Source organism: Pseudocercospora fijiensis (genome assembly GCF_000340215.1).
Source record: "Pseudocercospora fijiensis CIRAD86 unplaced genomic scaffold MYCFIscaffold_12, whole genome shotgun sequence".
Taxonomy (NCBI): Eukaryota; Fungi; Ascomycota; class Dothideomycetes; order Mycosphaerellales; family Mycosphaerellaceae; genus Pseudocercospora; species Pseudocercospora fijiensis.
Window position 1 is genome coordinate 697008 of NW_006921543.1, and position 23796 is coordinate 720803.

At 50.3% G+C, this 23796-nt stretch overlaps 9 protein-coding genes and 1 pseudogene across 10 annotated transcripts; 6 read left to right on the forward strand and 4 right to left on the reverse strand.

The window, feature by feature from the left end:
- Window positions 1-430: 430 nt before the first annotated feature.
- On the forward strand, window positions 431-1497 carry MYCFIDRAFT_42189 (uncharacterized protein; the record flags this gene model as incomplete). Its single annotated transcript, XM_007933777.1, has 2 exons — window positions 431-1005; window positions 1068-1497. The coding sequence occupies 2 exons, from the start codon at window positions 431-433 to the stop codon at window positions 1495-1497; spliced, it is 1005 nt and encodes a 334-aa protein (XP_007931968.1).
- Window positions 1498-2232: 735 nt separating this feature from the next.
- MYCFIDRAFT_t77 lies at window positions 2233-2322 on the forward strand (annotated as a pseudogene). The gene has a single exon. The product of its transcript is annotated as a tRNA-OTHER (tRNA).
- A 144-nt stretch (window positions 2323-2466) lies between these two features.
- Window positions 2467-5421, reverse strand: MYCFIDRAFT_179910 (uncharacterized protein; the record flags this gene model as incomplete). The annotated part of the gene is made up of 6 exons (XM_007933906.1): window positions 2467-2507; window positions 2540-2602; window positions 2626-2961; window positions 2994-3035; window positions 3065-3318; window positions 3356-5421. 6 exons carry the CDS (start codon window positions 5419-5421, stop codon window positions 2467-2469), a joined length of 2802 nt encoding a protein of 933 aa, XP_007932097.1.
- A 271-nt stretch (window positions 5422-5692) lies between these two features.
- MYCFIDRAFT_179911 (uncharacterized protein) lies at window positions 5693-8039 on the forward strand (the record flags this gene model as incomplete). Its single annotated transcript, XM_007933907.1, has 13 exons — window positions 5693-5705; window positions 5729-5788; window positions 5846-5965; window positions 5997-6020; window positions 6068-6150; window positions 6182-6195; window positions 6239-6544; window positions 6589-6701; window positions 6740-6777; window positions 6803-6861; window positions 6886-6895; window positions 6944-7918; window positions 7944-8039. The coding sequence occupies 13 exons, from the start codon at window positions 5693-5695 to the stop codon at window positions 8037-8039; spliced, it is 1911 nt and encodes a 636-aa protein (XP_007932098.1).
- A 28-nt stretch (window positions 8040-8067) lies between these two features.
- MYCFIDRAFT_179912 (uncharacterized protein) lies at window positions 8068-10747 on the reverse strand (the record flags this gene model as incomplete). Its single annotated transcript, XM_007933908.1, has 13 exons — window positions 8068-8564; window positions 8609-8641; window positions 8678-8709; window positions 8738-8922; window positions 8970-9518; window positions 9545-9610; window positions 9637-9763; window positions 9797-9889; window positions 9958-10050; window positions 10119-10311; window positions 10351-10374; window positions 10419-10646; window positions 10684-10747. The coding sequence occupies 13 exons, from the start codon at window positions 10745-10747 to the stop codon at window positions 8068-8070; spliced, it is 2184 nt and encodes a 727-aa protein (XP_007932099.1).
- A 784-nt stretch (window positions 10748-11531) lies between these two features.
- MYCFIDRAFT_42334 (uncharacterized protein) lies at window positions 11532-13078 on the reverse strand (the record flags this gene model as incomplete). The annotated part of the gene is made up of 2 exons (XM_007933787.1): window positions 11532-12319; window positions 12373-13078. Coding segments are annotated over 2 exons (1494 nt in total), but the record flags the coding sequence as incomplete, so codon positions are not given.
- Window positions 13079-15610: 2532 nt separating this feature from the next.
- On the reverse strand, window positions 15611-16108 carry MYCFIDRAFT_83279 (uncharacterized protein; the record flags this gene model as incomplete). The annotated part of the gene is made up of 2 exons (XM_007933909.1): window positions 15611-15852; window positions 15907-16108. 2 exons carry the CDS (start codon window positions 16106-16108, stop codon window positions 15611-15613), a joined length of 444 nt encoding a protein of 147 aa, XP_007932100.1.
- A 31-nt stretch (window positions 16109-16139) lies between these two features.
- MYCFIDRAFT_179914 (uncharacterized protein) lies at window positions 16140-16380 on the forward strand (the record flags this gene model as incomplete). Its single annotated transcript, XM_007933910.1, has 3 exons — window positions 16140-16155; window positions 16179-16195; window positions 16228-16380. 3 exons carry the CDS (start codon window positions 16140-16142, stop codon window positions 16378-16380), a joined length of 186 nt encoding a protein of 61 aa, XP_007932101.1.
- A 36-nt stretch (window positions 16381-16416) lies between these two features.
- MYCFIDRAFT_168793 (uncharacterized protein) lies at window positions 16417-19146 on the forward strand (the record flags this gene model as incomplete). The annotated part of the gene is made up of 1 exon (XM_007933911.1): window positions 16417-19146. The coding sequence occupies one exon, from the start codon at window positions 16417-16419 to the stop codon at window positions 18997-18999; it is 2583 nt and encodes an 860-aa protein (XP_007932102.1). The 3' UTR covers window positions 19000-19146.
- An 811-nt stretch (window positions 19147-19957) lies between these two features.
- On the forward strand, window positions 19958-21361 carry MYCFIDRAFT_146550 (uncharacterized protein; the record flags this gene model as incomplete). The annotated part of the gene is made up of 1 exon (XM_007933912.1): window positions 19958-21361. A coding segment is annotated over one exon (1404 nt), but the record flags the coding sequence as incomplete, so codon positions are not given.
- Between the last annotated feature and the right edge of the window lie 2435 nt (window positions 21362-23796).

Here is a 23796-nt window from a genome sequence, read left to right on the forward strand (position 1 = left end):
TCAAGTTGGACCGAGGAAGAAATTACCTCCTGCGGATTTCCTCCTTCTTTTCCGCCATTACCACAAAATCGACGTGTTAGCTGATTGATCAATGCTGTCGTGTCTATTGTCGTTGGCCATCTACCTATGTGAGTGTATGTCCAGATGCCAATGAATCCAGGAGTTGGCCGCAGTATAGAACTAAGGGCTTATCGCAGATGTCGATTTGGGATAAATGAGTATGCAGCCTTACGACCCGGTCGAAGGACTCCATAAGACATCTCGCAGATGAGTCCTGCTTCCGTCTGTCTGAGTTGTATGTTCGCTGGCTAGGAGTAACATCCACCGCCTTTCCAGCCACTCCTGCCAACCTCAATCCTTGGCACGATGACGGTACAGGTACAGTAGTTCTAACGACTCCACCTCCGATCTATCGATTCGCAACGACACCATGGCAAGAGGACCTTGGGACATCCCCAGCATCATCACACAGTGTCTCTCGCCAGCAAAGCTGATAGTTCGCATACTCAATCTCATCTTCTCCTTCCTTCGCCCCTACAATCCAATCCGGCAGAATGTCACGTTGGTCTGCATAAGCGACACACACAACCTCATCCCGAAGCACGTACCCTTTGGAGACGTGCTCATCCACGCTGGAGATCTGACACAAGGCGGCACTCCGAGCGAGATTCAAGCACAAGTGGACTGGCTGGATTCTCTGCCTCATCAATACAAGATCGTGATTGCTGGAAACCATGACTCGCTGCTCGAAGTGCGAAGTCGTGGGACGCTCGACCTCGCAGACCAGAATGTCGACATAAATTGGCGCTCGATAATCTATCTCCAAGAGGACCCTGCTCGACTACATTTTCCGAGCCGAGGATCTCATGGTGATGGCTGTACGCTCAAGATCTATGGATCCCCCATCGTTCCACATGTCGGAGGGCCAGAACATGCATTCCAGGTACCTAGGACTAAGGATCTATGGACTGGACGAGTGCCTCAAGATACAGACGTCTTGATCTCGTAAGTTGACGTTGGGAATCAAAATGTCCTACGCTTGAAGTCGCTTGCTGACATCGCTAAAGACACACGCCACCCAGATATCATCTTGATCTTCCAGGCGTCAGTCCTCTCGGCTGTGAATTCTTATTACGAGAAGTTCGACGTGTGAAGCCTGCTGTGCACGTCTTTGGACATGTCCACGCGGCGAGATCTGACATTTTTGGCCAATTATCTGGAGGGCAGGAACTCGTACGCTGGGACTTGACAGAACGACATCTCGAAGGTGTGTTCTCCGCGGAATCACCAGACGGGCTATTCAGCTTCATGTTCAGCTTGATCAATCCGGTAACGTGGTACCACTTGTGCGGCTTCTGGTTCTATAGCTTACGAGCGCTTGTTCTGGAGCGTCTACTCTGGACCGAGCCGCCTCCTACCACGAGGATGGTAAATGCAGCATTGATGCGATGCGATGAAGGTTGGCTGGGCAATGAGCCGCAGGTAATACATGTATGAATTTCCCGAGTCAACCCAAGACTGGAAGACACGAGAAATTGGCCATGACAGCAGAGGATATTGCTATCTCCCACCAAGTACGTGCACTGACGTACAAGACGCCATCATTTGGCCAGCACAGCATAGCAGAAGGGGACTTGCTTATTGCGAGCAGATCCTCTGCACGACGGTATCGCTCTTATGACCCTGACTTATGAAAAGGCCCATCAAGATACATGCGTCGACCCTTGGCCACAGAAAACAGAAACACGGCCATTCAAGACCTATAGCTTAGCGGGTTCGTGGCTGCAACACGACATGGGCAACTTCTTGCCGAAATGAACAAGCCAGTTGCACTGCTGGCATAGCTCGGAAGGCATTGAAATCACTCCATTTTGTGCTTGACCCTGGCCACTCGATTTGTCGCAACAGATAGTCTGGAGCTTCTCAATGCTCTACAACAAGGTCAGTGCAGTCGGACTACTTGACGAGTTGTTCAATCCAGGAGTGGATTCGGCTACCGTAGCGCGCTTCCACCCTCACTCACACTTTCACATCACCACAGTCTGCAGATACCGCACATCGTTATTGGAGTATCTGTCTAAACAAGAACAAGCAGTCCGAAGACCCCCACAACGTTGCTCTTGCTGCCGCCCCCAAATTCCTTGGCAAATCCACGAAGCCCAGAATTCCAACCTCATCTTTCATCTATATACAATACAACCCACTCCTCCACCATCCAATCAGCACCCGCCCTCTTAGCTCAGGGGTAGAGCGCGTCACTAGTACCTCCTGCAGTCAATGTAGCTATGACGAGGCCACTAGTTCGAATCTAGTAATCTTGAGCCTTCACGACGAGGTAGTGGCAGTTGCTAACAAATGTACAGGTAGTGGGCACAGTTCAGTTTCAACTTTTTTTTATTCTAACTCAGCAGAGATAATGTTTTTGTAGAGTGAGTAGCGCTGACCGTAACCGGAAGTTGGCAAGACTTAAGAGCAAGATTTTGGGCCAAGAACTTTGCGTGATAGTACTATGGACGGTTACGTACATGACCAATTCCACTTTCACCGGGCGCCTCTTCCTCTTTCCCTTCGTGATTTAGTATTTCGGAAGCTTCTTCATCCCCTTGCTTCCAAACTCAACACCACCATCATCCATGCCGCTTCGCTTCATAACAGCTCTCAATCGCTGGGCCGCTGAACCATTCTCCTCCTCTGGCTCCTGCTCGCTCTGCACAACAGCCGTAGAGTCCGTAGTCGAGCCAAAGCTGAACACCTCCGAAGTGTCTACTGGCCAATCTTCCATCATCTCGGCAAATGAACTCTGGCTTTGGGTTCCTGTCAGAACCCCAGGCAATTTGCCAAGGCCAGCGGCTCGCTTTCGCTGAGCGTCAGAAGCAGGTCCGACAGTAGCAATGGATGTCATCTGGCCTGGCAAATCGGCCGCACGCTCTGCCTTAAGAGGTACTGCTTCGATGCCCACGCCTTTCTTCGCCGCGACCTGCTTAGCCTCTGACAGAGCCATCCGTCTTCTTGTTTCGATGTCTCGAGACATTTCGCTCCAATCTGGATCGAGCCTATAAACCACAATTAGCCTTCATTATATGCGGGGTTAGTGATGAAGTAGATGTATACATACATGCCAATCCTGCGTGCCATCTCGACGTGGTCGGGCTGATCGCTTTCCAGATTTTTCTTGATGTGTTGTGTGAGAATGCCGACAGACAACGATGGAATAGAAGTGCAATGGGCTGCTTCGCATACGTATCTGCCTTGCGGGTGCTCTGCTGCTTTGGCATGCATACGACGCCGCCATCTAGAATCCGCGGTATGCTCTCGACCCTCAATGTGCTTCTTTAATGTGGAAGCGTTCTTCCACAATTTCGTCTTGGCTTCTTGGTCCATCGTTTCGTCAGCAACACAAGCCTGACACAAACGTGGTTCGCCAGAGAGTAATTGCTTCTGCAGCATGAAGTCGAAGAATTCGTAGACCATCAATTCGTACGAGACCTCTTCGACTGGCTCGAGATCGCCAGCTGCGTCAGTCTGCACGTTCAAGGTGACTGTTTGTGGAGTCTGCGAGGTCTGCGAACCAGAGGGAGCATCATTACTCAGCCTAGCTGCACCCTCCCCAGCAACTTCCGTCTCGCCCTGCGCCGGAGTGTCTTCACCTGCAAAGTCGACCCTCGCAGCCTCGCCGGCGTCATAAGACTCATCGGCTTCTTCCTCGTCAGGTTCGAGAAAATCTTCATCCTCGTTATCGTACTCATTGACGAAGATTGAATCATGGCGCTGCGATCTCAGACGGGCTCTTGCGCGCTTGTACAGAGTGTCTGCCATTTTGGACCGATTCGACAGCTGCTCCTGACGCTCTTTGATTTGTTCCATAGTAAATGTTTCTTGGAATATCTTGCTGGCATAAGAGCGAAGTTCTCGCTTGGCCTCGCGACGAAGTCGTCGCATCTGGAGCTTCTGATCCGTTGACGATCGGTCAATGTACTTTTCGACATAAGCTTCGACCATCTTGTCTTGCTCGGCTTTGGTCAGCTGCAGCTCAGCACGATAAAGAACTTCGTGAGACCTTTCTTTCATTCTCTCTTCACCTGCTTGAACGTCTTCGCCGTATGCAATACTTCCGATATCAAGCTTCTTGAACATGTCGAGGTATCTTGACCCTTCCAAAACGTGTGACCCAGGACGATGATTCAGCACAGTCCGAGCTACTTCTCTGCTCTTTACGGCACTCAAGTTGGTAGCCGTGCCTCTTCGCCAAGCATAGAAGCCAATGTCCTTGGTAAACCCAACTTCGTCCGCTCGGAGCCTTAGGTAAGAACTTAAAGAGACAGCTGAAGCTGCTTTTCCAGGGTTGAGACCACGGCCTCCTTCTTTGGCAGCAAGGAAAATCGGCTGTTCGAGTGCTTCTTCCTTGATCGAGATATGATGATCATGTCCAGCCAGCAATTGTGAAAAGTTTTCGTAGCGCTTCAGAAAGCCACGACGTAGCAGTATGAGAAGCATATAGTAGCCAGGATTCAGGGGAATGTTGTCGGGATTCTCTGGCGGCGTGACGGTCATAATGAGATCGCCACTGTGTAACTCGCCGTCGTCATCATTATAGCCTTTCAAGTATTCAAACTCGAGCTCGACTGTAAATTTGATCTGCTCAGATCGAGTTATCTTGACGTGCTTCCATCGCATATAATTGTCAGGACGTTTACTAGTGAATCCCAGCGAACCAGGCCGCACACCACAAATGCAACCAAGAATCCATGCAAGATGATGCTGCTCTGCGACGTCCACGTACTCTGTGCGATGCATGTCCGCATCGATCATGAACCGAAGCTCTTGACGACCAAAGTACGCCTTGGTCTTGGCTTTCTTGTTGATACCGAAGACACGAGCGGCATAGTGGAGAGACTTATTGGTCTTGCTGTGATAGGTTCGATAATTTGGTGCCTTATTACCGAGCTTGTTCTTGATCCAATGCCGTAAGGACCAGCGTCTAGAAATAATAGTCGCAAGCCGAGGGCTGACGTCGACCTTTCTCAATGGTCGAATCCTCTGCACTGCCCAGATGAAGTAGTGCTTGCAATACTCAAAGAGTCTGTCCATGTCCTCAGGGAAGAAAATGTGGTCGTTTGCGGAGCTGAGTGAATCTCTCGTCACAAGAGAATCTTCTTCACCTAGATGACGAATGTAAATCATAGTCGCAGCACGGTATTCCCAGAGATGCTTGTCGAGACGAACTTGATAAGACGGTGATTCAAGACGAAAGTCCTCAGACTCGATCATAACTCGCTCGCGGTCTTCCATATCTTTCTGCTGCTCCTCTGTCATTTCGACTAGCTCCGTTGTGCCATCCTCAAGTTCGTCGAACTGCTCTCGAAGGTATTCGGACAGGCCAGGAGCGCGGGCACGGGGAGGTGCTAGCATAGAGATATCCATATTGATGAGCGGAGCAGCGAGTTGTTAGTGTGTAGAGCAAAGAACTTAGGCTTGTGGTTGAGTCAGTGTTATTACGACTCTAGTTGTTCTGCTCGAGTTGCTGTTCCTTCCTCTTGTTGTGTACTTAGCGTAAAGACCTTAACGATGAACAAGTAGTACTTCAAAAGATTATCTGAATTGTCGTCGTTTAGGTCTTCTGCTTTGGTTGTAAAACCGAGAAGGAGTGATTGGAGAGCACTAATATATGCGACGCACTCTACTACGCTTGCCTATGTTCCACATTTGTGTGCTTGCTAGAATGTTCAAGGGCAAGGAACCTTTCATCTCTTTTCTTTGATTTGGCTTTCGACATCGAAAGCTCGTGCAAGTGAGTAGAGCCGTACAGAAGCTGCGACATTGGTAGTGAATTGTCTCTTGCTTTGAGCCGGCATTGTCCTAATACCAGACAAGCTCTGCGTAGTCTTTGATAGCATGGAGAGATTTGCTCGGGCTTTCGCAGACCTTCGATGCATACCTAGTACCTCAGAAGACCATCAAAGCATGCGTTGTCCTCGTTTAGGAAGGTCGTCAACAAGAGCAATCATGCGAGACATACTGCCGTTTGCCGCTTTCTTCGATTAAGAGAGGTGTTTGGCCAACTTGACAGCTTCAATAGAGGAAATGCTTGAAAGCCGCAGAACCATCGTACTTAGACGGCTTTGTACACTGTCTTTCGATATTTGCAAACAAGTCATGCCCGCTTTGTGTTCTGTTGTGTTAGCAAACTATCCAAGCGTAGCAACTTTATTCACTTACTAAGATGTTTGCGCGCCAAAAGTGTTGATAAACACTCCCTATCGCCGACAATTGAACACTTTCGTTCTCCAAGCAACTTCTGCAAAGTCACTCAGGACACTCTTCATTTACTCACCCCCAAAAAAAAAACGAACCAAAGAACACAGACACAACGAACCCAAGAATCCACGATGTCGACCGAAGCCTTTCCAGAGGGTGACTTCACCCAGACCGAGCATTGGATCAAAATTAAGTACGGCATGCCGGACAAGGCCGATATCCTCGATGCGCAGAACCAGACGATAGCAAAGCACATGGTTAAGGAAGCTGGTAAGCGCGACAACTTTGAGTCATTTGTCGAGACCGCGCTTGAACAGCAGTTCAATCTGTAAGTCATCCTGACCCTTCTCCATTCATTGCCCCTTCTCCATTTATGACTCCGCCTCCTCCATTCATGCCTCTTGCTTCATTCATGCCCATTTCCAGTTTTAACTCCCAGGCTGCCCGTCATAAATCACGGCAATAATGCATCCTGCTTGGCGAGACGATGCTGCTGCTACTGCTGCTGCTGCTAAAGTAGCTGTGAGGCATGCCGTGTTTCCAAAAGAGCAGCTCTGCATACGGGCCCAGGCCCAGGCTCGCTGATTCGCAGACGGAGGCTGTTGAGTGCTAGACCAGTGCAGAGCGAAGCCACTTCTCGGTCTCCATTTACTAACTTTTTCTACGCAGACTCAAAGCAATTGGCGAGAAGGTCGGAGTCGACAAAGAGGTGATCTCGGCCGCCAGCCCAACGAAGCGTTCACCTACTAAGAAATCCTTCAACGTCGATACACTCGGTGCGGACTTCCATGACCGGGTCTTCCACGCCACAATCGAATATCTGCGCGAGAAGTATGCCAAGATGCCCAAGAATTTGATTACTCAAAACGCGCCAGCTGCCCAGGGCGAATTTAAGAATTGGCTCCCAGTCATGAACGAGAAATTGGAGACGAATGATGCAAGCCTGCTTGCAGACCAAAATACCACCATCCAACTTCAGACATACCTGAAGGCTGCCAAGTTAGTTAAGAAGGCCTTCCAGAACAAGATCCAAGAAGAACGCGAGAAGGAGGTAGCAGAGGCGAATGAGCTGCGTGCAGAACTCGAGGCTTGGTTTGACGCTCTTGATCCTGAGTTGCTTTCTACCCTAACGGAGGGGCTGAAGAAAGTGGAGTCGGAGAAGAGCGAAGAATGGGATTTTGTAGAAGACGCCAGCGATCCAGCCCTTCGCACAACTGTTAAGAATGTCTTCGACTACTTCGCCGACGAACTGGAGAACGTGGACGTTGTGATTCAAGGCTGGACCACTGAACAGCAAACGCATGCTTACTTGACCATGATGCAAAACATTCGTGCGGATCAGCCCTTGAGACTTACAGAGGAGGAAGATGCTGAGCTTTTCAAAGCCAATGTGATGGGCCTCCCACCAACAGATTTCGTTAAGCAGGCGTATCTCACCAGCAAAGCCTTTATGGCGGACAACAAACAGGCCTTCCGCCACACCAAGGCCGGAGGATATCAGAGCCACCTCGCTACACAGATTGCGTACCTGAAGAGGAACATGCCGGATGTCACAGGCGAGGATGGCGCTGACCTGAAGACCCAAGGTTTCACTGACTTGGACACGTTTCAGGAAGATATGCGTCACGAATTCATGTTGAACATGAACAAGGTGGTCAACAAGGTGGTCAGGAAGTCCGCCAAGCCAGACGCGAGTACTGCTGCCAATGCCCAATCCGGTACTACTGCTGGTGGATCTCCTGGCCGCAAGCGCTATGGCACTCGTCATGGCGGAGACGTGCTAGATGATTGAGGTGGACGTTTAGCAGACCGCTAGGCGAAGAGAGAGAGAGAGAGGGCGATTTGCATAGAGCTTGAGGTAGAATAGTCTGGGGTTGCCTTTGGGTGTATGCCGTATTCGAACTTGAGACAATACAATGATTCATAAGAGCTGCTTTTCCCACTCGTATCTTCGCCGACGTTGCTCACAAGTGCTTTTTCACATCGACCGCCTCCGGAACTCAGGTATTTGGGAGGTATTGAGGTGTGTTCCAGGACCGCCTCAGTGGCTTCACTCTTGGGAGTTACAGCATAGTGAACGTTCTCCATTCCTTGCTCAATGACGACGTTTCTGACATTGAGGAGTTTGGAAAGGTGTTGAGGTACAAACCAGGACCGTCTAATGGCCGCCAATATTCTGAGTTGCAGCACGGCGAATGCCCTCAAATCTCTCTCTGCGGCGATGCGAGTTCGGTGATGAGAGAAACTCGGTAGGGAGAGAAAGGGTGTTCCCGGGAAGGTGGTGAAAGGCGAATATACTGCAGGAGCAGCTCAGCTTCAGTTCGCGGCGGTCGCCAATGGACTGCCCTTTCACTAGTGCAACACTGGTCTTGGTTGCAGCTTTCCGCTTGAGTGTGTTGGTGTTCTTACCAATTCGGAGCACGTGCCGCCTCCTCTAAAGAAGAAAGGCCAAGTCTCCGTCGTCTGCAAATGATGCTATGACCGCGGCGTCAATCTTATCGTCAAGAGACAGTGGAATGATGCCATGATCGCGGCGTCAATCTTGTCGTAAAGAGACAGTGAAATGATGTTGAGAGTGATCAATCTGAGTCGAAGAAGACGCCATTGAAAAAGTCTCGATGCAATTGCTCGTCGAGTGGACTGTCTTTTCACTGGTGCAACACTGCCCTTGGGTGCGGTGTGCATTATTGTCCTTCTTCCTTCTGTCTTTTCACTAGTGCAGCACTAGTCTTGGATGCGGCGCTGGTCGAGTGGACTTTACGCCTTTTCACTGGTGCAGCAATGGTCTTGGGTGCTGGTGCTGGTGCTGGTCGAGTGGGCTGTCTTTTCACTGGTGCCACACTGCTCGCCTTGGGTGCGTGCTGCTCTGGTCGGGTGGACTGTCTTTTCACTGGTGCAACACTGGCCTTGGTTGCAGCTTTCCGCTTCAGTGCTGGTCGAGTAGACTTCCTTTTCACCAGTGCCTTGGATATAGCTTTCCGCTTGAGTAGGTTGAAGGGTAGCCTAAAGCCCCGGCCGTCGTTATCGTCTTGATCACTTTTATTGGCGTGTTTTGCTAGAATAGTGCGTAATCGACTCAATTCTGCTATCTCCCTTCTCGAAGCGATATTTACCATCCACATGCTTTTGCCGACGTTGTCGCTCAGGGCAGGGGGGAATGGTCGTCGCAAGCTCCTCCCAAACCACCCCATACCCACCGCTTTCGTATCCACATTCTTTTGCAGACGTTGTCGCTCAGGGTAGGGGGGAATGGTCGTCGCAAGCTCCTCCCAAACCACCCCATACCCACCGCTTTGGTATCCACATTCTTTTGCAGACGTTGTCGCTCAGGGTAGGGGGGAATGGTCGTCGCAAGCTCCTCCCAAACCACCCCATACCCACCGCTTTGGTATCCACATTCTTTTGCAGACGTTGTCGCTCAGGGTAGGGGGGAATGGTCGTCGCAGGCTCCTCCCAAACCCCCCGTACCCACCGCTTTGGTATCCGCGTCCTTTTGCTGACGTTGTCGCTCAGGGCAGGGGGATGAACCCCCGTCCCTCACCGCTTTGGTATCCGCGTCCTTTTGCTGACGTTGTCGCTCAGGGCAGGGGGGAATGGTCGTCGCAGGCTCCTCCCAAACCCCCCGTGCCCACCGCTTTGATATCCACATCCTTTTGCTAACGTTGCCGCTCAGAGGGAGGGGGATAAACCCCCGTCCCTCACCGCTTTGGTATCCGCGTCCTTTTGCTGACGTTGTCGCTCAGGGCAGGGGGGAATGGTCGTCGCAGGCTCCTCCTAAACCCCCCGTGCCCACCGCTTTGATATCCACATCCTTTTGCTAACGTTGCCGCTCAGAGGGAGGGGGATAAACCCCCGTCCCTCACCGCTTTGGTATCCACATCCTCTCGGTGCGGACATAGGCGTTTCTCGAACCATTCTTGGTGCGGATCTTAGTCGCAGTCTTGGTACGGTTCTTGGTGCGGTTCTTGGTCGCGTTCTTGGTGCGGCTCTTGGTCGCATTCTTGGTCTTAGTACGGATTGTACTGTAGTGTGTAGAAGGAAGAATTAGGTAGAGTGCTCGTGATTGGTTGTCGGACCTAACTCCTGGTATATCACGTGCACTCGGTCGCAATATGATCCCTATTCAATACGACGACGATACGAAGGCGACACGGCGACGACACGACGACGATACGAAGATAACAACAATTCAATTACAGGGAGGAATGCGAGCTTGTACTGTAGGTAAGCGGCAAGCAAGAGGAGGTTCTGGGCGTATCTCCCATACTTCCGCCACCTCGAACCTGACGTCGTAGTCCTCTGGTCGCAGGCTCCCGACGGAACGACTAGCGGTCGAGGAATGGCTCCAGTAGTATGGTCGTAGGCCTCCGGCGGGGCAAAGCGCTGCCACGCTTCGCAAAGTACGACATTGTAGTTCCCAGTAACAACTTTTGACTTCGTTCAAACCCCGCCTTCGGCGCGGTTTGAACTCGTCAAAAGTTGTAAAGGTCATTGGTTCGAATCCAGTAAGTTATTCTGTCCTACTATAACGAGGTATTTGCAGGTGCTAACGAATCTCCAGGTAGAGGGCACAGTTCAGTTTCAACTTTTTTTTATTCTAACTCAGCAGAGATAATGTTTTTGCATAGTAAGCAGCGCTAGCCGCAACCGGAAGTCTTATCTAGGCCTCTATAAACCTATCTCTAACTACGTAAGCTTTAAAGCCTTTAAGAGGACGTTACTATTGTTTTTAAAGAGCTAGAGTTATTATAAAGGTATTAGATAATAATAAGAGACATTCTAGTTACTAGGATAAAAATCGGTCTAGAAGTCTAAAGACTATAAGTAGTAGCTATTTAGAAGCAACTATATATAAACCTCGAGCTAGCTCTGACTAGTACTAAGATTTAATAGTAGCGCCGAGGGCAAAGTTACTACTATCTTAGTACTTCGAAGTAGCGGTAAAACTATAATTCTAATACTTAGTAAGAGTAAGATTTAGTTCGATTCTAATAGAGATTATTAACTTGTTTTTTTTTTCTTTATAACGATTTAGAGGTTTAGAGGACGAGGAAGACCTTTACGCCTTCATGCCTCCTATATAGAATAAGCTTAGGGGATAGATAAGAAAAAGATTAGTATCGTCAAGATTTTATCTCTATATTGAATATCTTACAAATGTGTTTAATACAGTATACAAAGATCTGTCTGGACAACGAGAGTAGTAGTCCCAAGATACATATCAAAAAAAAAATTCTATCATTATACTAAAAAATTCTATCACTATACTTAAAATTCTACCATCCACCGCCTCGATGAGTAGCAGGCCAACGTTTCCTCCAGCTCGGTCCGTAAATATACACGACCGGAATGAGCAGAGCGAAGACTCCGATGATGCCGACATATATCAGCATGGAGTGGAGGTATCCGAAATTTGCGACCCATTCGGAAACTCGGAACGAGAGGATGAAAGCGATTAGACAGCGGAAAGATGCGATGTTGACGAGCGAGGGTCCGGCGAGGTGGGGATAGCATTCGAGGACGTAGACGGCGCCGACGGTATTGGCACCTAGGAAACCGAAAGCCATGAGGCCGAGGCCGAGGAGGAAGACGGACCAGTGGTATTGGTCTTGGTTTGAGCCGGCGAGACCGAAGATGATGGCACCCACGAGGGCTGTGAGAGTTGGGAGGATGAGGTTCAGGAGTTGGTTCTCAGGTGAACGCTTACCACGTTTGCGAGCTACCATGTTCGCTGTCCAGTCTGCGAAGAAGCCTGTGAGAAGACCCACGGCGACGGCGGCGATCAGGACTGGGACCAGACAGAGACCGAGACGGAGGAAGCTCCAGGACCAGGGTTGGGTCAGAAGTGCGGGTGCAACGGTGTAGCCGGCTGCGAATGCTGCGGCGATCATGGCGCTGTTCAGCATTGTGATGAAGAAGATTTGTGGGTAGAAGAAAGTCACGAGGGTGTCGATGAATGCGGTCCAGCCCTTTCGCCACTCTTTCTTTCCGTGGAAGAGGGCAATGTCGTATCGGAATGTTCTTGGTGCATAGGTCTGGTCTTCTTCTGGGCGGGGCACGCCATCTGTATATTGTCAGCAGCAGGAAAATGGAAATATGAGTGCGTGGCCGACTTACTCATCTCGGCTCGAGTTCGGTGCCATCTCGTCTCTGGCAGGAAGAAGAAAACGCCGGTCAAAAAGAATGCAGCAAATGAAGCAGTGATGTAGTAGACCCAGCGCCAGGTCAAGTCGAGAATGATGTATGGCGTCCCGATTCCCAGTCCGATGATAATGACACCTTGTGCAGCAAAGACGCAGGAGATCCATGTGTTTCGCTCGTGGACGAAGACCATATCTTGAACGATGAATGGAATCAAGCTCTCAACCGTGCCCGCTCCTATCGCTTGAATGCATCGTGCTGCAAGATGAGATTCCAGAGATTGGCTGAATCCTGCCCATACAGCCCCGCCAATTGCGATCACACCGCATATCAGCAATACTGGTCGTCGGCCGATTGAGATAGCGAGTGGAATCAGGGCCAGGTTGGCAAGTCCCATTACCAGGACTGGTAGAGAGGCAAGCAGATATACCTCCCAGATGGGCTTGGCACTGGGAAGCTCGGAAAGCACTTTCAGCGGGTCGCTTCCCTTCGGCAGGCCTCCATTTGCGGTGAGTAAAGGAAGGATGGTCTTTGGGTTGAGGTGAGCATATTGGAGGGCGAAGACGGGAAGCATGGCACCCAGGATCAGTTCTGCAGCGGAAGCCAGGGCGCCGAAGAAGCAGAGGAAGAAGATTGCCAGCGCCTTCCTGCTGAATGGCAGATTGATTGGGTCTCGTGGGTCCTGCCCATGCCGTTAGCAAAGCCGCGGCTGAAGTGGCGAGCACATGTTCGTCGTGTGCGCGCCGGACGCTGCCGCTCCCTACCTTGGTGGGTGCCGGCTGCTTGATCAAAAGGCCACCTTTGTAGAGTAGACCATCCTGTGCCTGCTCCGAAAGCGAGATGTCTGGGTGCTTCAGGAACTCTTGACTCGCCGAACTGCCGGACCTGCCGTCCTTTTCGGATGTCGCGACGGAATAGCTGGTGCCAAACCTGTTCTTCTCCATGGAGGGCAATGCCTCCAACGCATGAAAGTCTTCCGCTCCAAAGCCATTCGAGCCCTTGACTTGGGCCGGTCGAGCAATTGGACGTGGCATGATGCGCAGATTCGTGCGGGCGGGCGGGCTCGCTACAAGGCCAGCAGCGAAGCGGTGGATGTGGAGGGGAAGGGGTCTGTAAGACGTGGCTGTACCAGACCAGCTAGCACTCCACACCCAGCGAACGATCGATGCGAAAAAGCGATGCGGTGAACGTGTGGAAGTTGAAGATGTCTGGCAAGCTCAGCAGCGTCCCGAAAGGTGGCGGTCGAGCATCGCGCGACGTGGTAGGCTTCAATAAACCTGGGCTTAATTTCGAGCCGTCAAGGTGGCAAAAGTCGCGGAAAGTTCGTGGAGAGTAAAAGAGTTTGGAAGTGTGTAAGGGTAAGGTATACAGGGAGTCAGGGACACGGAAAAATGGATTCTAGGTCCGGTCCGCATTCCTGGATGCAGTCTTATGTATACTGTACAGACGCCAATTGCTCCATCTTGCCGTCGTGCCGATCGGCATTGCGGAGTATGTAGGCAATACTTGCTGTCTTCGCTTATCGTTGTCGAACATCTCTATCGACAGTACTCAGGAGCACTGGCGCCGAGAGGCACAAAGGGCAAAGTGGCACGATGGAGCACGACGCCGGCCGAGGCTTGGTGGTATGGGTGTCTGCGAGGGTAGCACGCTTACTCAGTAGCAGAGTAGGGTAGCAGAGTAGGGATCTGCTTGGGAGATGACCACATGCATAGCAGCGTGACGCCCGGGCATCCTACGCAGCACAGCATGCTTGCAAAACGATACCAACACGCGTGGCTTTGAAACAAATTCTTCATCGAGTAGAATATTGACTCCGTCGCGATATCCTCTTCAGGTCAAATGCCTCGGCTCCGCTACACCCACGCTCCAGGAACGAATGTCAGCAAAAATATTAGAAGGAGCAGACCACACCAGGAGAACGTTGCTGTCAGCAAATCTGCAAGCATATGGGAATACTCTTCTGGCGCGAAGCTCAAAAGCTGAGACTTCACCTGGTCCGGGGCATCTTCCACATTCTGTTCATAGGGCATTCATACCATACTATCCATGATACGTCCTCCAGAGAACCGTCTGAAGAGGCCGGAGCAACCGAAAATGTTATCAGAACACGATGCCTCCCAGCATGAGGCCACCTGCAGTTCTTAATTAAGCCGTTGCCGGATACCAGCAAGATCTTAGCCAACCTGGCGTGAACAGCGTTCACTCATGGGTTAGAATACCTGTCCTGGCATCCCAAAACTCCGGCACGCCTCGGCTATGTTTGTACTGTACGAGCTTCGACTTTTGGGCAAGTAGTGCGCAATTGTGCTCATCATGGTGAGGAGAGTCATTAATTTTGACCGCTTTGCCAAGCGTACGTGGCTTTCCTAAAATTGCTGATGATGAGCTTGATAGCGTCGCAAACATGGCGCTAGAATGACATCCATGCGTGGATCAATCGGTTACCTGCCGAAACTACTGAAAATGTGAGAGCACTTTGTTCAACAATATCACTGATCAAACCACTGCCAACGCGCTCGTGTTCGTCAGAGTAGGTGGAAGGAAGGCTCGGGCTTGTGCTGACAGCGAATATTAAGCACGCACTTTGAGGCTTTGACAAAGTTAAGCCGTGAAAGGTTCAAAAGCACGCATTGCCGTTGATTCCCTATACACGACCTGTCCCCGTTTTGCGTGCCTTCAGGTATAGCTGTTGAAGCGTATCCTGGCTTTCCTCATTCTGTAAAGACCGTATATGCCCAGCGTGGCTCGCCTCCGATCCTCCAATCTTCCTTGCGTATGCCAGACGAGTTGCCGCATAAAGGAGTCACCTGCTCACCGCAGTCAGCCGGAGTACACAAACACTCTTAAGAGTGAGTGGTGTACTCTCGGCTTCCTCGCCACATACCCCGATCCAGTGGTGACTTTGGTCTTGTCGCTCACGCGTCGGCGGCAGAAAATATCCCAAGCCCTTTTCATGGAGTCCATGCGCAGGTGGTGCATACAGACTAAGCAGCTCCTCCAAGACACTGCGAGAGGCTTGACAGAAGTAGCTACCACGCCAACTACGGCCCGCAATGTAAGCAAGGAGGATGAAGCCCAGCCTGTGCGCGTCATCTGCGTTCGGTCTCCATGAAGAGGGCTCAGGTCACTTTCGAGGATCCAGCAACTACCAGAGCCTCGCGAAGAGCCGAAGGTCCTATGTTAGTAGTCAAAAGGGCGATGTATACTTTACCTAAACTCCAGAGGGATTCAGTCCGATGCAGACCATTGCATCTTTGACAGTCTCGATGTCCTTGCCTGAATCGACATAGATAGCGCCGACAACAGCCTCAACAGTGGTTGCCATGGTCTTGCGGCTCACCGCGCCGCGCTGGCCTGGATGGACCACGACATGTGCGTCAAGACCGATGTTGAACCCGACCGTCGCCAAATTGTCGTTGCCGCAAATGCGCTCCAGCAATGTCTGCCCGCGGACTGGCGCGGATTATCAGGAATGAGAATATTGAGGACTTGGATCGGATGGTGTACCTAGCGGAGCATTACTCGCATACCACCCGTCTGCAATGATGTGGACCATCAGCTTGTCTCCCAGCAGGGCCAGGCGTCGGTTGGACTCGCGAGCCCTCTGGCCCGTGGTATCCAGTGCTTCAATCAGGAGATTGCTGTTCGTGAATTTGTGACCCGTAAGGTGCTCGATGAAAGTTTTCGCATTCTCCAATCGGCTTGCCATAGTCTGAGCACTGGTATGTCGCAGTTAGGATATGAAAACTGATGAAAGTACTGTTGGTGTGTGATGTGAGATGAAGAAGAAGCGGCGGTGAAGGCGAAGGCGGCGCGGCATGAGGAAAGCACAACCCACGCCAAGATTTCGGCAACATCCGATGCGGGCAGTCGAAAATCAACCTGAGTTTCCAACAATCATACGGGCGAATACATCACGTCGCGCCCCGTGACTCACCACCACCAGCGAAGGCGACACATTCTAGGCAGGTGCCGCACTGAGGATATTTGTTCTCATCATAACAACACCCACCCACCATGTCTCGATTCTTCCACGCAGGCGACAGCTCCAGCGAGAGCAGCAGCGACGAGGAGGAGTTGTATTCTGATGGGGAGCAGGAGGAACAGGAAGAATCTTCCGAGGAGGAGAGCGAGGATGAGGATGCATCCGACGACGATTCCAGCAGCGACGATGAGGGCGGCCGAACCGGTGCCAGCCGTTTCTTGCGCGAGGCGTCCGACGAGTCTGAGGAGAGCGATGAAGACAAGGTCACAGTGGTCAAGTCCGCAAAGGACAAGCGCTTCGATGAACTGGAGGGCATTATTCGGTTGATCGAGAATGGCCTCAAGATTAGCGACTGGAACAATATCAACGAGCACTACGACAAGATGAACAGGCAGTTGCCTACACTGATCCGTGACTTGGACGGAAAGGCGCCAAAGATGTACATCCAGACCGTGTCCGACCTGGAGAACCAGGTGCAGGATGCGTTTGAGAAGCAGAAGGTGACCCCCAAGAAGATGAACCCAATCGCACAAAGAGGTCTCAATGCTCTGCGCCAGAAGATCAGGAAGAACAACCGCGACTACGCTACCGAGATTGAGGAGTACCGAAAGAACCCTGACGAGTTCATGAAGGAGGACATTGTGGAAGAGGTCGCAGCGCCAAAGGTCAAGAAATCCAAGGCGTTGGTGCAGAACGCCAGCCAGATCGATGCAGATGACGATGGCTTCACCATGGTTGGCGCTGGTGGCAAGGCTATGGTCTACACCCCGGAAAGCATCCTCAAGCATCTCCGACAGATTGTGGAGTCCAGAGGAAGGAAGAACACAGATCGTCTGGAGCAGATCAAAATTATGGAGAAGCTTTTGGAGGTCGCAGTCAGCGAATATCAGCGCATCCGAGTTCTCCTCACCTTGATCGCTACCCGCTTCGATCTGACCTCTGGAACTGGTTCGCAAATGTCTCAGGAGCAATGGAAGTTGGCATCGCAGGAGCTTGCTCAGCTTCTTGGTGTGCTCGAATCGAACCGCAACATTGTTGTGATCGAGAATGCTGAGGAGTGGGAAGACGATGAGAAGCAGCCCACCATCACTCCAAAGGAGATCTACAAAGTCCCTGGCAGTGTAGTCTCCTTCGTAGAGCGCCTCGACGATGAGCTGACCCGAGTGCTGCAACACGTCGACCCACACACCAGCGAATACGTTGAACGACTAACGGATGAGGGCATTCTCTACACCAATATCGTCCGCACACAGATCTACGCCGAGAGACTGAAGGCCGAGCCAAAGCTTGAGTTCTCACAAGAGAGCATCAACCGCGTTGTCCAGCGTCGCCTGGAACACATCTACTTCAAGCCATCCCAAGTGGTCAGCATCTTGGAGCAGAACACCTGGAAAGACATCTCGCCGAAGCTTGATTCCACCATTACTCCCCGAGCGCAAGGCGAGGATATCCCGAACCTGGTCTCGACCCTCTCCGTCTACCTCTTCAAGCACGCCGAAGGTATCATCAAGGGCCGAGCTATGCTTTGCCATATCTACTTCCTCGCGCTCCATGACAACTACTACAAGGCTCGTGACATGATGCTCATGTCCCATCTGCAGGAGACTATCGGTAGCTTCGATGTCAATACCCAGATCCTCTACAACCGCACGCTCACCCAAGTCGGTCTTTGCGCCTTCCGTGCCGGCCTCGTCTACGAGTGCCAGACTGCTCTGCAAGACATATGCGGCAGTCAGAGACAGAAGGAGCTCCTCGCACAAGGTCTGCAAATGCAGCGCTACTCGCAGATAACGCCTGAGCAAGAGCGTCTCGAGAGACAGCGCCAGCTGCCATTCCACATGCACATCAACCTCGAGCTGCTGGAGTGCGTGTACCTGACATGCTCCATGCTGTTGGAAATACCAACTCTCGCCCAGTCCGGTAGTTCACCCGACCTGAAGAAGCGCGTTATCTCGAAGTCCTATCGCCGTATGCTCGAGTACCATGAACGCCAAATCTTCACTGGTCCTCCAGAAAACACTCGCGACCATGTCATGCAGGCATCGAAGGCTCTCGCTGCTGGTGAGTGGAAGAAGGCTGCCGAGTTCATCACTAGCATCAAGATTTGGGATCTACTGCCAAAGGCAGAGGAGATCAAGCAAATGCTCGAAGTCCAGATCCAGGAGGAAGGTCTTCGAACATACCTCTTTACATACGCTCCCTTCTATGACACGCTATCGATCGACAACCTCGCTGGCATGTTCGACCTCGAGCCAAGAAAAGTCGCTGCCATTGTCAGCAAGATGATCCACCACGAGGATCTCGCAGCCGCTCTCGACCAGATCAACAGCGCCATCATTTTCCGCAAGGGTGTTGAGCTCAGCAGATTGCAGAGTTTGGCGCTTACTCTCTCCGATAAAGCACAGAATCTCATCGAGTCGAACGAGAGAGTGCTCGAGCAGCGAACGCAGGGCACTGCTAATGCCTTTGACCGGCAAGGCGCTCAGCGTGGTGGTCGTGGCGGCGGCAGAGGTGGTCGTGGCGGTCGCGGAGGAGGCGGCGGTGGTGCTCCTCGGAGAGGTGGAGGACAAGGCTTCACTGGGGGTGCGCTCGGAAATGCGATCCGAGCGCAGTAGGGTGTTGGAGCATACTGCATATCGGCGTTGGTTCGGATGAAAGCGAATGGCACAGGGTTGCATGGCATGTGTCTGTGCACGATGTCACGGGCATGATTCAGTGCTAGATCAGATGCGATGCACTAAATGAAAGATTCCATACTCGTGACTGTCAGTCTCCTAAGTTCAATATCTCTCCTTCATGCACATTGCCAACACTTTTACTTCTTGGCTGCGGATATCGCGGGAAGGATTCTTGTGCGGCTTGCACTGATGAGAGTGTATTCCACGTTGCCGACGGCATGACCCTGTGCATATGATCAGGTCAACATCTGCATCTCCTACTTTCCTACGCCAACGCGGCTGGCCATAAGTCTCACTCTGCCGCGGCAGGATGGAAGACCCATTCCTATCGCTGGTACCACAACGTCGCGATGTACCGTCTACCGAAGTCAGATCGGATCTCAATCTTATCAGATCCGAGACAGAGGAGCGTTTGACACCTGAGCAACGCGAGCATTTCCAGAGCCTCGTAGAAGGTTTCCAGTTCTCCCGATGGCTCCACGTCACATATCAAGCCGCGGTGCTGGCAATAGTACTGATCGCTGCTGCCTACCGATGGCACGAACGAAGAAGCAGGCGGAGAAGAGCAAGGCGGAAGAAACAAGTCGTGAGCATACGTGAAGAGCAGCTTGTGAAAGGACGAAGAGATTCTGGTGGTGCGGTGGAGGGATTTCGTGAAGATGGAGATTCGGAAAACATCTCACACGGACGGCAGAACAGGATATACAGTCCTAGGCGCGAAGATGGATGGGCAAGCAGCTCGTCGAGCAGTACCCGTGGAGGTGATGCCACACCTCCCTCGAAACTAGAGCCTGACGATGACATTTCACCTCTGCGTCCGCTTCTCAGGCCAGCAGATCACGCTTCCAGGCGGCAGCGTAGTCGAGCCTTCAGACCTTGGAGCTATCTCAAGGCAGTCCTGACCTACCAGCCACCACCTCTACCCATTTTACGCAGAATCATACCCTCCAACAGCACGAGCTTGCTTATTCTCCTGCTTCTCGCTCTTAACCTCTTCTACCTCCTATTTGGCATCGACTTCAGCACTCTCAGCGCAGTCGATATCCTCGCCGATCGTGCTGGCCTACTTTTCGTTGCAAATCTGCCATGGCTGTACCTCATGGCAGCAAAGAACCAACCCATAAAACGCTTGACCGGCGACTCTTACGAGAATCTGAATCTCATCCACCGCCGTCAGGGAGAATGGCTCTGCTTCTTAGCATTGTTGCACTTTGGAGGCATGCTAGTGGCATGGTACAACTTTCTGCAGTCGGTCCTCACACTCTGGGGATTCTTGACCATAAAGTACGTCACTTGGGGAGTGGGAGCATTTGTCGCCTACGAGACGCTATATTTGACTTCCCTTTCCAGCTTTCGAGAATGGTGGTATGAGGCGTTTTTGGCCAGTCATGTTTTCCTGCAAGCTGCGGCATTGGTTCTGATCTGGATGCATCACTTCCGCGCTGGACCGTATGCGGTCGCTGCACTTTTGATCTTCGTTCTGGATAGGTTGGTCTGGAGACTAGGTCTCAAGTCCACGAGCATCAATGCTACCCTGGATATCATGGAAGATGGAGAGACGGTCAAAGTGTCTGGGGACTGGCCTGTCTTGCCCCAAACGAATTCTCGTTGGAGGAAATGGTTGGGCCGAGATCTGCGCTTCGGATGGCTTCCCTCCGAGCACGTCTTCATCACAGTACCTGGCATATCTCGAAAACACCGGCTGCAGTTCCATCCCATGACGATTGCCTCCGCTGCCCCACATGAAAATGGCCACGCTTGGTTCAACCTCATCATTCGAGCCAAAGGTGGCTTCTCTCGAGATCTTCTCAACTACGCTCGTACATTCCCTTCTACAACAGTTCGCCTCGACGGACCATATGGCAGCCTGCACGCATTAGAAATGTTGGAAGCGAGCGATGCAGCAGTGATAGTAGCTGGCGGATCAGGACTCGCGGTTGCATATCCTATGCTGTGGCATCTCCTCCATGTCGAAAGAAATCTGACACGGAAACTTGCTTTCATCTGGATCGTGCAGGACGCGAGCCACATGTCCTGGATCGGCAGTGAAAGACTGGAGGAATTTCGAGACATGGGATGTAGAGTTGTCGTCCCACCACCGAGTCGGAAACATGGAAGACCGGATGTTTGTGGGTTGTTGCAAGACACGATTGCTGAGATTGAAGATTCTAGAGATGGCAAGGTTGGTGTTGTGGTTTCTGGACCTGATGGGATGAATCGGGATGTGAGGAATACTTGTGCCAACATGGTTTGGGAGGGGAGGGATGTTGAGGTTAGGGTTGAGAAGTTTGGATGGTGAGGGGGAAATAGTAAATGGGAATTTTATGGTTGATCATTGGATATGCGGTGGATGGATGATATAGCGTGCAGTGCGTATCGACTATGGCTTTCGAATGGGTGAGAATACAGCGATCCAGTATCGAATATGTGAAGCCGAATATAACTCAGACTGCTGCTCTACTCGGCATCGGCGCTACTTTTCTCCTGTTTGTGCCATGCGTCTTCGTTCCTTTGTAAAGCAGGGTCCCTGTCCATCGATATGATCCAAACGACTTCTGGCTATTTATGGATTAGGCACCTTGCGCAGTAGGTTTGAATTAGCAGTTGCGCTCCGTGCACGCGGAAGTGGCTCGCGCTAGTGTACTAGTATGTGAATAAACTCTAACCTATTATCCGTACGTAAAGGATTAAGTAAATAAAAGCACGGGTAATACCTTAGTCTTAACCTATTACCCGTATACGCTTATATAATCGAAAATACGCTAATTAGACCCTGCACTAGGCCGTTAATAGTTAAGTAAAGGAGTATACGGAGCGCTTAGCGTAGTAGCTTAAATCCTACCTTCGGCTTCTATTAAATTCCTCTCCGCTAGTATAGTATCTATTATATACTAGTCGCTATATAACCCCTACCTATATATATAAAGGTAGAGAGTTAAGCAAGAGGTATATAAAGGTTAGCGGACGGCTACTAAGCCTTATATAGGTCTAATAGCTAGTATGTAATTACTCTAAGAGCCGTTATAGGAGGAGTTATAGATATCTCGGAGGAGAGTAATATAATTAGAATTAGGTCCGTACCTCGAGAGAGGTATATATTAGGGCCTCCGAGAGCACGGAAGGTACCTAGAAGCTTAGATTTATTAGCAAATACCTCCTGTTTAGAGCGTCTTAGTACTATAGCGGCTCCTATTACCCTAATATATACCCTACCTAGAATTACCTCCCTTCTCGACCCTAATTTTAACTTCTCTTAGAGCGATCTATACCCTCGCTTAGGTCCTCCCTTCTATACGCTACTAGCTATATTCCGAGACTATTATAGTTAACCTGCGCTATATAGTCTAACGCAATTACTTACTAGTAAAGTCGTCTATAGGCTAGTAGCTAATTAAGACTATAAAGTAAGTAATCTAGTTACTTCTACGCTAGTCGAAGAGGCCGCTTCTATACTAGTCGAGAGACTAATTAAGGAGCCTATTTCTACGCTAATTTCTACGCTAATTTCTACGCTAATTTCTACGCCGACTAATACTTAATCTTTAGCTAAACAACTATTATAAGACGACCTAATTGCCGCTTCTATAGCAGAAGCTAATACCGCTAATACCCGAGTATATAGATATAGCTATATCTCGCCGGCCTATAAGCTTACTATCGTTAAAGTAGCTATAGCGATTGCTTATAAACGAGTCTCCGGCAAGATCCGTTAGTAGAATGCTAAGCTAAAGAATATTATAATAGCCTATTAGCTATAAGACGAGCCGACTATTAGTAACGCTTCCGTTATTCTACGTCGACTAGTCTATTAGCGTATAGAAGCTAAGCGTACTATCGAAGCGGCTTCTAGAGCAGTTATTATAGATATACTATAGGATTAATTACTAGATAAAGCAATCGATACTATATTTCGGCTCGATAAGGTATAGCGAGAGAGGGTATTATAGCCTTAAGAACTAAGGGTCTTTAACGCTCTAGTATAGAATATACGAGATAATATACTATCGATACTCTCTTAGCGGTCTAATAATAAAGTAAGGGTACCTATACTAATACCGAGCGCTCTAACTAAGCTATCTCCGGATCTAAATCTACCGTTAACTCTAGCTTAGTATATAGAGATTGTCGACTTAAATACGCTAAGTACTAGTAATAATAGCAATACTATATAGCTTACTAAGCGTCGTCGACTAGACTTTAAGTCTAAACGGCTTTAGTATAGCTCGTAGGTATAAGGAGCTATACTTAAGGAGGTACTATTACCTATATTTAAGACGCTAAGAACACTAGCTAAAGGACGTAGTATAAGATAAAGATTATTATCTATAGGTGCCTCTATTAGTAGCGTCGATAGCGAGGGACTCTATATACTAAGTCCTACTAGATTTGCGAGCGCCGTCGGCGGCATTAACGACGGACTCGAGATAAGAGTTAATATAGCTATTCGAGAGGTTAAGGCGAAGATAGTACGTTAATTAGATATAGTCTAGTCTAGTATCTAGGCCTTATCCGTAACGATTACTTCTTTATTACTATTCCGGCTTTTACTATTGTCTTAAATAGTAGCTTCTAATAGTGCTATAGGAAGTTAAACGGAGTCGCTAGACTACGATAACGATAGCGACTATTTCGTAGACCTTAATACTATCGAGGAAGAGGTATTCTCGTAGATAATTTAATCTCTTAGGGTTAGGATTAGGGTTAGGGTTAGGGTAAGGGTAAGGGTTAAGCTTA